At 45.2% G+C, this 12991-nt stretch overlaps 1 protein-coding gene across 1 annotated transcript in view; it reads right to left on the bottom strand.

Annotated features, from left to right (window-relative positions):
* Positions 1-12570, bottom strand: part of CHSY1 (chondroitin sulfate synthase 1) — an 89962-nt gene extending 77392 nt beyond the window's left edge. The window contains exon 1 of the mRNA XM_019983174.2: positions 12182-12570. Coding sequence (XP_019838733.2) covers positions 12182-12504 — 323 coding nt within the window. The 5' untranslated portion in view covers positions 12505-12570. The remainder of the gene's footprint in view (positions 1-12181) is intronic.
* Positions 12571-12991: the final 421 nt, after the last annotated feature.

Raw genomic sequence — 12991 nt, 5'->3', positions numbered from 1 at the left:
TTCTGGAACACAAATCATGATTCATCACCCTCGGGGAACCAAGGTGAGGGCATCGATAATTCCAAAGAAATGAAGAAAATGCTACTGAAGAAGCAAACTGCCCTCCCCTTTCTGAGACAGAAACAGGTTAGCATCCTTAATTTTCATAAGCAAACATCAACTTTGCCATCAACACATTTGTAACTGGGGGGAAAGAGCTCCTACTTAATTCAAACCACAGAACATCTGAATGGGTCCCTGCCAGAAAGCTCACTTTCCAATGAGCTGATAACCAACTCTTGCTAAAGCAGACAAGATAACTGAAATCTGCGAATGCCAAGCCAATAATCCTCCTTTCCTCCAGGCTTCTAAACCCTACCCCTATACCGAGTTAAATCACAGTGAAGTCACGCAGCTGGACAACATTAGCTTCGCTGAGGAATGCCTTTGCTGAATTGGGATTTAATAACAGTTTCCATCTCTATTTATGTCACTTTAAGAAAAACTACATAAAATACATTTCTGTACAAAACCACATCTACAGCATGAGTACTGTCCTGGGTACACATTCATGTAGCTAAGTTTAAAAGCAAGCAATAGAATACTTGTGATATGGAGTAACAGGGGAACGAAAGTACACACACAAAGTAAAATAATGAACAACTCTACCCCAAAGTGTTTACTAGAGTTATTTTTGGATAGAGGATCAGAAGGGATTTACTTTTCTTCATGTTTTCTACAACAAATACAGTTACAGAAAAAAAATTTTAAGTCCAAGGGAAAGCTTCAAACTAAAAAGCATCCAAAGAAATAGAACTTGACATGAGATAATTTTACTTGTGTGATACTTTTTACTCTATTTAATGGAAAAAAAACTAAGAGAAAAATGGAGTAAGATTGAGTACTTTTCTTTCACATTTTCTAGGCTTTAAAAGTTATATTAAGTTTTATAAATAAGTGGAGATTTTCTGTGAGTTGCCCCGAATCACTATTACATACGTGGTTTGATGGTTACAGTGTAAGTTTGAAAGGACTCATGATCAAACCACTTTGTAATTTCTAGTCAAGGAAGGAAGGGAGAATAGTTTTCCCCTACGAATTGATAGGTTTGTTTGTTTGCTTAGTCCCTCAGTCACGTCCGATTCTTTGCAACCCCATAGACTGTAGCATGCCAGGCTTCCCTGTCCTTCACTATCTCCCTGAGTTTGCTCAAATTCATGTTCACTGAGTCAGTGATGCCATCCAACCATCTCACCCTCTGTAGTCCCCTTCTCTTCCTGCCCTCAGTCTTTCCTAGCATCAAAGTCTTCTCCAACGAGCTGGCTTTTTGCATGAGGTGGGCAAAGTATTGGAGCTTCAGCATCAGTCCATCCTTCCAATGAATATTCAGGGTTGATTTCCTTTAGGATGGACTGGTTGGAGCTCCTTGAGAGTCTAAGGGACTCTCAAAGAGTCTTCTCCAATACCACAGTTCAAAAGCATCAGTTCTTCAGCGCTCAGCCTTCTTTATGGTCCAACTCTCACATCCATACATGACTACTGGAAAATCCATAGCTCTGACTAGATGGACCTTTGTTGGCAAAGTGATACCTCTGCTTTTTAATGCTGTTTGTCTAGGTTGGTCATGGCTTGTCTTCTAAGAAGCAAGAGTCTTTTAATTTCATGGCTGGAGTCACCATCCACAGTGATTTTGGAGCCCAAGAAAATAAAGTCTGTCACTGTTTCCATCATTTCCCCATCTATTTGCCATGAAGTGATGGGACCAGATGCCATGATCTTAGTTTTCTGAATGTTGAGTTTTAAGCCAGCTTTTTGCTCTCCTCTCACTTTCATCAAGAGGCTCTTCAATTCCTCTTCACTTTCTGCCATAAGGGTGGTGTCATGCGCATATCTGAGGTTATTGATATTTCTCCCAGTAATTTTGATTCCAGCTTGTGATTCATCTAGCTTGGCATTTCACATGATACACTCTGGATACAAGTTAAATAAGCAGGGTGACAATATACAGCCTTGACGTACTCCTTTCACGATTTTGAAGCAGCTTGTTATTCCATGCCTGGTTCTAACTGTTGCTTCTTGATCTGCATACAGGTTTCGCAGGAGGCAGGTAAGGTATTCTAATCGAGGAAGCAGAAGCAGATGTTTTTCTGGAATTCTCTTGCTTTTTCTGTGATCCAACAGATGTTGGCAATTTGATCTCTGGTTCCTCTGCCTTTTCTAAATCCAGCTTGGACATCTGGAAGTTCTCAGTTCATATACTGCTGAAGCCTAGCTTAAAGGATTTTTGAGCATTACCTTGCTAGTACGTGAAGTAAGTGCAACTGTGAAGTAGTTTGAACATTCTCTGGCATTGCCCTTCTTTGGAACTAGAATGAAAACTGATCTTTTCCAGTCCTGTGGCCCCTGCTGAGTTTTCCAAATTTGCTGGCATGCTGAGTACAGCACTTTAACCGCATCATCTTTCAAGATTTGAAACAGTTCAGCTGAAATTTCATCACCTCCACTAGTTTTTTGTTTGTAGTAATGCTTCCTAAAGCCCACTTGACTTCACACTCCAGGATGTTTGGCTCCTGTAATTATGCTTGTGTAATTAAATGTACACATTTATATTCTTCCCTATTACAGAAAGGATTTAAGACAACTTAACCAAAATGCATACAAGATGAAAAGAATAATCAAGAAAATTAGGCAAAAGAAAAACAAAAGTAGGAAAGTTGGAGCAAGGCATAAAGGTGGTACCTGTAGCAGAGAGGACAAAATCAGGGTCAGGGCTGCCTGCCCACCTCAGTACCGGACCATGATTACCCAGTGAGCTCAAGGGGCGAGACCTTATCAGTTGTCACACGTCCTCTACGTCTGCTAACACGGCGCCAAATTGAGTTGTAAGCCTTTCAGCAGGCAACCAAGAGGAGTCACAAGACTGGGCCAAGTGAGGGTCAAGTGAGATTAATGGTTCTAGATACTAAGACCTCAAGGAAGTTTCTCCCCTGTGTCTACGGCAAAGAAATGGAGCAAAGGAACGGAGCACCCTTACAGGAGGCACAACACGATGGAGCAGCAGCCTTAGTTCAACCTCCCAAGAGAGTCCACAAAGGACAGTTCTAGACTGCCAGTCAGAGCAGACAGGGGCCTGGAGAACAAGGAGGGCTTCCCAGGCAGGCTACCCAGTGAGGACTCACAGCCTCTCCTGGAACTGAAGGAATGTCCCTGGCAGGAGACCACAAGCCTATTCAGCCCATTACCTCCAGGAGCACTGCAGTCAGAGTACTGAGCTGCAGCTTCCCTCTTCTATGCATGTGGTTTCCGGGTATGTGGCTTCCTATTTTTAAATGTTTAACTGCCTCGCTGCTATGACCGTATGACATGAGCAATCTCAAAGTCTTTTTGGAAGCGGGTGGGGAAGTATATAACAGGGATCACAAATGTTGGGAAAATTTTTTAAAGGAAAAATCAAATTAGACCACTGACCATTAATCCTGAAAACCAGACTTAAGCTAAAAGCAAACATTAAAGAGCTCCCCCACTCAATAAAGCTGTTGGAGGGTGGGTGACAGCTTCCCACCTCAACAATAGCCTGGGCAGAAGCCCAGGAGGCAGCACCACGGTATTAAGAGCAATCTGCCCTTTGAGCCTAGGTTCACAGCAAACAACAGAAACACTTACCAACAGAGACCACAAATACGCCATCCATGAAACACAAGAATTAAAATTTGGAGTGTTAATAGCAGAAGATAAATTCTGATCCTGTGGTCCATTTCCAAGCTTCAAGTCTTAGCTACTTTTAGAAAGCTATAAGTTTATATTTTGCTGCTTACACTTAAAAAGTGTAAACACACAACTAATTCTTAACCATGCATAAACAAAATTAAGTTTTCAAATGTAATTTTAAGGGAAAAAAAAAAAAACAGTGTTGTTTGAAACTACCCTGAACCCACAGCCAACTCCTGTGAAGCCAGTCGTCGTCTTCCGCTGGAGTGCTCCCTGGCATCAAGCCTGCCTCACAATCATCAACAACGCAACAGTTACGGCGTAAGGGGCAGTGCATGCTGAGGGCATCAGACACTCGACCTTACAACAACGCCACGAGATGCGAGAGGTACTGAGACCCACATTTTACAGAGGAGACTCAGGCTCAGAGCCAGGTAAGTAAGTTGCCCAAGATCACACAGCTAAAAACGTGGAAGCCAGGCCACCAGTGAGGTCTGACTCTAACACGCCCGCTGGCTTGCTCGTCTCACACTGCTGTCCCAGGTCATCACCCACACTCCTGCAGTCCCTCCTCCTCTGCTGTGTGCGTGTGCTTAGTCGCTCAGTCGGGTCCAACTTTTTTCGACCCCATGGACTGCAGTTCACCAGACTCTTCGGTCCATGGGGATTCTCCAGGCAAGAATACTAGAGTGGGTTGCCATGTCCTTCTCCAGGGGATCTTCCCAACCCAGGGATTGAACCCAGGTCTCCAGCATTGCAGGCGGATTCCTCACCATCTGAGCCACCAGGGAAGCCCCAGCTGAGAAAACAGGCATCACAGATAGGGAGAGCAGCCTTATACCCGTTTCAGTCACTGCCTGCCATGTTATCTGTCTGCCTGGCTAAGACCTGCCCATCGAAGGATACCTTCATAGTTTGGGTTGATTTCAAATGCCAGAAGACTTCATTCAAAACTAACTTCCTGAAACTTTCATTCTGTCTTTGGGTCCCTCTGTCACTCCAAATCCTGCCCAATTATTTTCTGGTATTAGGTTGCATCTAGGTTCAATTTACAAAGTAATCATTTTAATGGCATTAATAGCTACATTTTCAGTCATCCTCAGGCTTTGCAAGCCCAGAGTTGACCTCAAATCAGAGCAGACCACCTCATTTTTAATCATCCACAGAAAAATACTTAACTACAGAACAAATATAGTAGCCACGAACGCTTCAGTTCATGACAATGAAGGTGAGGTGAACAGTTTCACTACCTTGTTCTAAAAAGATTTATTTATCTTTTGGTTGTGGAGGGTCTTTGTTGCTACACACAGGCTTCCTCCAGCTGTGGCAAGCAGGGGCGGCTCTCTGTCGCGGGGCACAGGCTTCTCACCGCCGTGGCTTCCACTGCGGAGGCTCGGGCTCAGGTGCTCCACGGTATGGAGGATCTTTCCAGAATAGGGATCAAACCGGTGTCCCCTGTGTTGTAAAGCGGATGCTTTACCACTGGACCACCAGCGAAGCCCCAATTCCGCTTCTTTTACATCATAACTAAGTTTCTCATTCCTTCAATTTCATCCAGAACCAGAAGACGGAGGAAGAGAATACTATGAATACACAAAAGCCCTCACATTAAAAATGCTGTCACCTGACTCTCCTCAGTATCATCTGGAAGTGTACAGATACAGTAACTGATGACATACAGTTATAGTAACTCCACATAAACGTGTTATCCCTACATTTGGGGGCAGGAATGATTGTCATTTACTGAAACAAGAATGGCCCTGACTTCAAGCCCCAGGGAACCCAGGGCCAACATGCCCACTGTGCCCAGCTGTCCTGCAGGTACCAGCAATTAACACACTCAAAACTGCATTCATACTTCCTCCCAAGAGCTGTCACCTCTCTGTTTTTTAAAAACTTGTAGTTATGTAGCTTCACTATAAAGTAAGTTCTCACTGCAGAAAAACTCAAAAATACAGAAAGTGCCAAGAATATGAAAAATCATTCAGCATCATGGTATGTATATCTTTTATACTTTCTTTTCTATATCACAGAAAAAGAAACATTTCATTTGATTTTAAAAATGGTCTCATACTTGGCATACAGTTTTAAAACCTACTCTCATTTAGATATATTATGAACTTTTCTTCATTCCAATAAACATATTTCAGCCACAGTATTTTTAAAGATTAGAGAAGCAGATCACAAAATGGACAAACTAGAGAAATCAATCATGGTCCATAGTTCCTAATGCAGGACACCAAAGTTTCGTGTAATTCCCACTTCATAGAATACATACTTGAGCACATTTTTAAATTCCCTCGGAAGCATCCCTAGTAGAATTGTTAGGTCTCAGCTCCCAGTCCCATGAACTGTTCTTTCTCATCATCCCTTCACTACCTCCTGCTATTTCAAGTTTCCAGGAACCTGTTGTCTGCCCCAGAAACTCCAGCTCATCCTTCAAGACTATGCAAGGGAAGAGGGGTAAGACTGCGAGGGAGACCTTCCTCAATCCCCTTCGTAAGTCAGTGCAGACCTCTCTCTTCTGCACCCACACAGTAACAAGTCCAGGCACCTTGCGAGCCCTATCATTCAGTGGTAGCATTTGCTTGCTTCCTTCCCTAGACAATTAATTCCACAAGAATGGAATTATTAATCTATTTTCAAAAACTGCAGCTTAACTAACGAATGGGGAAAAATGAAATTGCCAATGCAACAAAAACACAATTGTGTATATCTTCTATTGAAAACCAAACCATCCTTGGAATAGTCTGTTTGAAGACATCAAGATCTGGAACCATGATATATAACATTAAACTAATTTTCAGGACTGTAATTTTCATCAGTTTTCTTATACAGGTAATTTATAATGTGAAATGGGTTGTGCCCCCAAAAGTTCACTTACATGTTAATTATTTTGACTATAGAAGGCTTTCAGTAATTTTTTGCCAAATTGACTTCTGAGAAAGCAAGCACTACTCTAAACTGTTTCAAGATAAACATGGTTTACAGCATTCAAAAAAGAAGGAACTCTGAGATCTGCTCATGGAGACTGGTAAAAGGAACAGTCTGCCTTCATTTAAAACATTAGGAAGAGGCCATTAATTGATAAAACATCTTGCAATAAGATTCTTGTATCTAAAGCTAGTGTTTCTCGAACTTTCTTCCCATAATTCCCTATAAACGGATGCTAATATTTAAGAGCGCCCTTTATCACTCTTGGGGCAAAGAAGGGAAACCAGCCACCTCTCTATTCTGAGAAAAAGAACAAATCAGTTCCCCATGTTCAGCTCAGGGGAAGCAAGAGTCAAGATAAACAGATAGTGTTGTATTAGTTTAGTGTTCAGGGCATAAAAATGGACTGAATCTAAATACAATTTTTTAAAAATCAAACCATTAATTAAAAAAAAAAAATCCAAAGCACACCAAAACTCTCTCAGCAAGAACAGGTAAGTGTAGCCAAGTAATGTTTGAAACAGAAGAGTAACAAAGGGGACTTGTCTACCGGATATTAAAATATTATTCAATCTTCAATAATTTCAGTGGGTGGTACTGGAACAAGAACAGACAGAAAGATCAATGAAACAAAACAGGAAGTCCAAAAACATACCCAAGAATCTTGAGTATGATGAAGATGCCATTTCAAATTGGTAGGGAAATGGGAGCTTATTTAACAGGTGGTGCTGAGCCAATGTATCATTTGGAGTGAAAATGATGGTGAGATGATTTGTACCCCTTCTAAAATGAGAAAAATGTTCCTTAAAAAAAATCTTGGGACTTCACTGGTTGTCCAACAGTTAAGACTGCACGCTTCCAATGCAGGGGGAGTAGCTGTGATCCCTGATTGGGGAACTAAGATCCCACAAGCTGAGAAGCACGGTCAAAAAAAAAAAAAAACCTCTCTCCAGGGCAATAAACTTTCTGCACTTCCTGAAAGGAAGAGACTGAATGACATGAACATCTAACTTCGGCATATCAAATGATGTAACGAAGAAAAACATGAAAAAAAAATTGCATCTAGTAACAGTAAAACATAATGAACCCAGCCGGAGACTCCAATGAACTATCACTAACCAGCACACTAAATTACTTTAGAACAATCACAGAACCATTTTAAAGTGAAATTACCTAGAATACAAATACTTTGCAGATGAGTGAAAGAAAAAAAAAAATCTTACATATTGACTTGTAGAACACCACGCTATCCAGAACCCTAAGGGAATGTTACTTTAAGACAGCTTCAGAGTTCCAACACTGTAATCACTTCAGATATAAATCTGTTCTCAATTCCTTTTAAAATTCATTATATTTATAAAACTAAGGATACATCCACCTGCTCCTGTACAAATCCAGATTTCTGCTGACTTAACCTCCTTCCCCCTAAATTCATTCCTCCTTTAGTTTTCCCCATCTCAATAAATGACACCGCCACCCACCCTTTCTTTCAAGGCAAAATCCTAGAAATTATCCTGAATTCCTCTCTGCTTCATGGCCTCTAAAGCATTTTGTCAACACGTCCCCAACTTTGGCTCCTGCATATATAGTTGGGCCATGCTCCTCTCTCCATCCCAACCATCTTCACCTAGACCACCTAATAGCTCCTTGCTCCCCCACAACCTATTCACACAATAGCATGAATTAACTTTTCAGAATATAATGCAAGCCCCTCCCTTTCCCATCTAACCATCCAAGTGAAAGCCGCTCAGTTGTGTCCTGCTCTTTAGAACCCCATGGACCATACAGTCCGTGGAATTCTCTAGGCCAGAATACTGGAGCGGGTAGCTTTTCCCTCCTCCAGGGGATCTTCCCAACCCAGGAATTGAACCCACATCTCCCGCATTGCAGGCAGATTCTTTACCAGCTGAGCCGCAAGGGATGCTCAAGAATACTGGAGTGGGTAGCCTATCCCTTCTCCAGTAGATCTTCCTGACCCAGGAATCGAACCAGGGTCTCCTGCATTGCAGGCAGATTCCCTACCAACGGAGCTATCAGGGAAGCCCAAAACCTCCAAAGGCTTTCTAATTCACTTAGAGTAAAATTCCATGACACCAGACACACATCTTCTTTCTTTTATTGATCTTCTTCAAGTTTCAAACTGATTTCTGTCTTATAATTTACCAGCTCTTCCCTCTGCCAAGCACACTCATCAATGACATTCCCAGATCTCAGCCCAAACACCACATTCTCGGAGATGTTCCCCAAACATCTAACAGAGAGAGAACATCCCCTCACCCTGCCTTTACCCTGCTCTATTTGTTCCACAGTACCATCACTAGCTGAAACCCTCTTTTTAAGTATCTGTCCCTCTCACTAGAGCAGAAGCTCCATGAGAACAAAGCATCTTCACTTTTGTGCTTCCAAACATTCAGAGTCCAGGCCCAAGGCACCATGCACATTATTTGTTGAACGAAGGGATGAATCCTAAGTGTATGGGATCATTTTGATGAGCCAAGATCACTCCCGTGAACATAAGGCTACGATATCTGCTCGGAGCCTGTGAAGGAGCGCTACTGCTGGCCTGTCTGAAGATTACACTCTGAGTTTTGCTTCGCCTGCTTTCAGCTGTCGCTGTACTGCTAACCGGAGAAGGCGATGGCACCCCACTCCAGTACTCATGCCTGGAAAATCCCATGCACGGAGGAGCCCGGTAGGCTGCAGTCCAAGGGGTTGTTCAGAGTCGGACAGGACTGAGCTACTTCACTTTCACTTTTCACCTTCATGCATTGGAGAAGGAAATGGCAACCCACTCCAGTATTCTTGCCTGGAGAAACCCAGGGACAGGGCAGCCTGGTGGGCTGCCGTCTATGGGGTCGCACAGAGTCGGACACGACTGAAGCGACTTAGCAGCAGCAGTAGCAGCACTGCTAACATCTATTGGTGCTCCCTCTCCTCATTGGAAGCATATGGCAGAACTGAAGAGTTGGTAATGATGGTGCTCTCCCATCACATAAGTGTACCAACTTTAGTGCAGACAAGTGTATCTCCTTGAATTTTTCAAAGGCTTTTATAGCTCCTTTCTGAATCTCAGACAGTTAGTAGTCCCTAAATCTCAATTCTGACACTGTCAACGTCCTAGCATAAAAGTACACCATAGTGTCATCTTTCTAAAAACACTGCCATCTCCTTTGACCTATAAACCGAACAAAAATTTTACTTTAATAAACAAAAATAAAAACATTGACTTTTTTTCCTAAGGTAAAGAACGTATTCACCTTTCAGCGGAAATGTAGAACTCAGTGCCAAACTAGAGTTCTACCCTGTGCTAGAAGATTCAAGCCAACTTTTATACCGCGTGAAATTTCCAGTTTAAAAGCTGAGTGTGGACTTTTGGCCCAGGCTGCAAAGCACAGCAAAGCCATAATTATAAGTTACATCCTATAACCTCCATCCCAATTTTGGCTTTCCCCAAAAGTTCCTTAAGGCTAAAATCGTCTTGTGTCATCTCCTACAGCCAGTCTAATCACAATGTTGACAGGCTGAGAAGGAGAGGACCTTAACCAGAAAGGCTGGGTCCACCCCCAGGCTCCAACTAATGTGACTACTTAAGATCAGAGAGATACAAGAAGAAGTATGCAGGAAAGCTGACAGAATGACTGAACAGAATATACCGTTTCCTGGTAAGGGTTTTATCAAAAAGGCAGAGCTTCCACAAAGAAGGGCCAGAGCACAAATTATGTTTTTACTTTTCCCTAGCTGCCTTAAAGAAAATAAACAATGAGATAAAATCCTACATCCAAGAAAGATGAGGTAGGAGATTTGGAAAGGAGGCCAAGCATAGAGCCTCAAGCATGGGTTTGGGGAAGATCATTTCCAAGTGTTAAATAGTATCCAGTTTGCAAACCATTTTCTGAGTACTGCTGGTGTTACCAGGACCCCTTCTAGTTTGTGATTTTGTATCTATGAAAAAGTATTTGCTTGGGGGGCAGGGAGTTACATGTCCCCTATTTGAACAAACCACTTTTGGTAACTGTCCCAAACTTGTGATTTCAAAGAACCTGTCACCAAATTGGAGTCATATAGATTTACTTTAAAAACCACACTGTAAACAATGTATACAGCTCACCCTCAATTTCTGATTATATATTCCTTTTTTTTCCCCCAAAAATCAAATGCTTTTTTGATGTACCCCTAAAACACTGTAAATCAACTATACTTCAAAGGAAAAAAAAAAAAAAAAAAACCCACAAAACAACAAAAAGCACAACTCCACCTAATTCAATAGATCTGGGAGAAAAACATGATCTGCATGTTTGTTCCCAAGTCATGATCTTAGTCAAATTTATGCTACCTTTTCTAACCTTTTCAGGCACTCAGTCTCCTTCTGGCAGAACCTAGGTCATGGACTTAAACAAGATCCAGTGGAAATACACAGGAATGGGGAATCAATGCACTGAAAAGGCAGACATTCTCTCCTGCTCTCTACCTTCCTTCTCAACCCTTTACCTCCTCCTCTAGAGCAACAGAGACCCAAATATGCTTTTCTCCTCACAACATCTAATGCCTGAAAATTTAGTCCAGGACTACAGTTAAAAGCTGAAGTTATAAAGGTGATGGTTATAAATTAAGAACCAACAACAACCAGCTTGGCCTCGCTCAGTAATGACTGCTCTAAGAGTCCATTCCCAGCAGACCTCTCAGGTTGGTTTGCTCTGTGGTTGGATGAATACCAAATCTTATCTGTAGAGTAAGCATTTCTGTACTTCACACATATAAGGTTTCCATTAAATCTCTTTACTGAATCTATTAATACATCCTTCTTCTACCTCAAATTCATTCCAATATCATCTCTCTTTCACTCTTCTAAAGATTACTTTGGCTAATCCCTTTGTTAATCCTGAACATGATTCCAGCCACTTTTCTGACTCATATGGCCAACTAGGACCCAGATACCGGATAACACACACGTCACTAAATTGGGCTAGTTAACAAATCTACCATGAGCCAAGAACTGCTTTTCCCAAAGGTTCTCTTTCCAGTCTGGTGGGGTTGAGTGTGCAGCGTGTACCCCTTCCATTTACCAGAATGGTTCCAGCAGTGAAAACTGCAAGTGGAAGGCCTCTAACCAAATTAACTTACACAGGCTCTAGTTCTGCAAGGCCAAAAGTGCAGCTTTCAAAGACTCGAATAATAACCCCACTGCCACCACTATCACCAGTATTGTGCTGAGTTTTCCAAACACTCTTATGGGTGTTTGGAAATGTTCAGTCGTGCTTTTTCAACAAAAGAAAGGACTTGGACAAGAAAAGATGAAGCGCGGAGCAGAAAGTCCGCGTGAAGACTACACCCAGAGGGGCCAAGCTGGTCCACTGGACCCCAAAGCCCCTGCTTTTGAGCGTTGCGCTCGCTATACCGCCCCTGAGCCCGCTGCCAACGCCCGGCACGCCCCGCGGGGCACAGCGGCCCCACGGAAGCCCAGCGAGCACCGGGTCTGGGAAGCAGGCAAAGACGCGCGCCGCAGGCGGGCCGCGGGGCAGCGCGCTCGGATGCTGGACGCCGCCCGGGAGCGGGGACTCACCTGAAGGCCGCCACCGCGCGGGTCTGCAGGTACTTCTGTGCAGTCATGACTCCCACGAAGAGAAAGTTCCTGTCGCGCGGGACGCCATCCTGGGCCTCGCCATGGGGCCAGAGCCGCTGCCCGCGCGCATCCCCGCGCGCCCCGCCGGCCAGGGGCACCGCGGCCGCCTGCCCGGGCCGGCAAGCCTCGGGGCTGGCGCGGCGCCGCGGGCCCGCCCGCTTCAACTCGGAGGCGCGGGGCAGCACGAGCCGCGAGGCCAGCACGAAACCCAGCACGAGCCCGAGCAGCACGCTGAGCCAGGCGCGCCGGCCGCGCACGGCCATGCCCGCGCCGCTCCGCCCGCCGGGCCGCCGCCGCCGCCGCCGCTCCGCGCGCCCTCAGCCCGCCCGCCGAGGCCAGCCCGCCCTACGCGGCCCCGCCCGGGCAGCGCCGCGGCTGCGGCGGGCCCGCCGTGCCCATCGCGGAGCGCGGGCCGTCCGCAGGCCCCGCGCCGGCGCTCGGTCCCGCTCGCGCGCCCCCGCCTTCAGGGGCGCAGCATGCTCGGCGCGCGCCGGCCGCGGCCCCCCGGCCGCGCCCCGCGCCCCGCGCCCCCCGGCCGGCTCGGCTCCCCGCGCGGCGCCCCCCGGGCGCTCGGCTCCGCTGGCGCTGCGCGCGGCGCGCTGATGTCCGTGGCCGGCGCCGGCGCGGCCGCTGCTCATCGTCCGGCTCCGCGCGCCATCGCCGCACGTCACGCACGGCGCGCAGGGGGCGGTGCGCTGTGGCCCCGCTCGGGATCCGTCCGCGCCGCGCGATTGGCGCAGCAGTGAATGG

The sequence above is a fragment of the Bos indicus genome, chromosome 21 (genome assembly GCF_029378745.1).
Source record: "Bos indicus isolate NIAB-ARS_2022 breed Sahiwal x Tharparkar chromosome 21, NIAB-ARS_B.indTharparkar_mat_pri_1.0, whole genome shotgun sequence".
Taxonomy (NCBI): domain Eukaryota; kingdom Metazoa; phylum Chordata; class Mammalia; order Artiodactyla; family Bovidae; genus Bos; species Bos indicus.
Note: the sequence above shows the minus strand (reverse complement) of the source record. Positions and strands in the feature narration are given on the sequence as shown.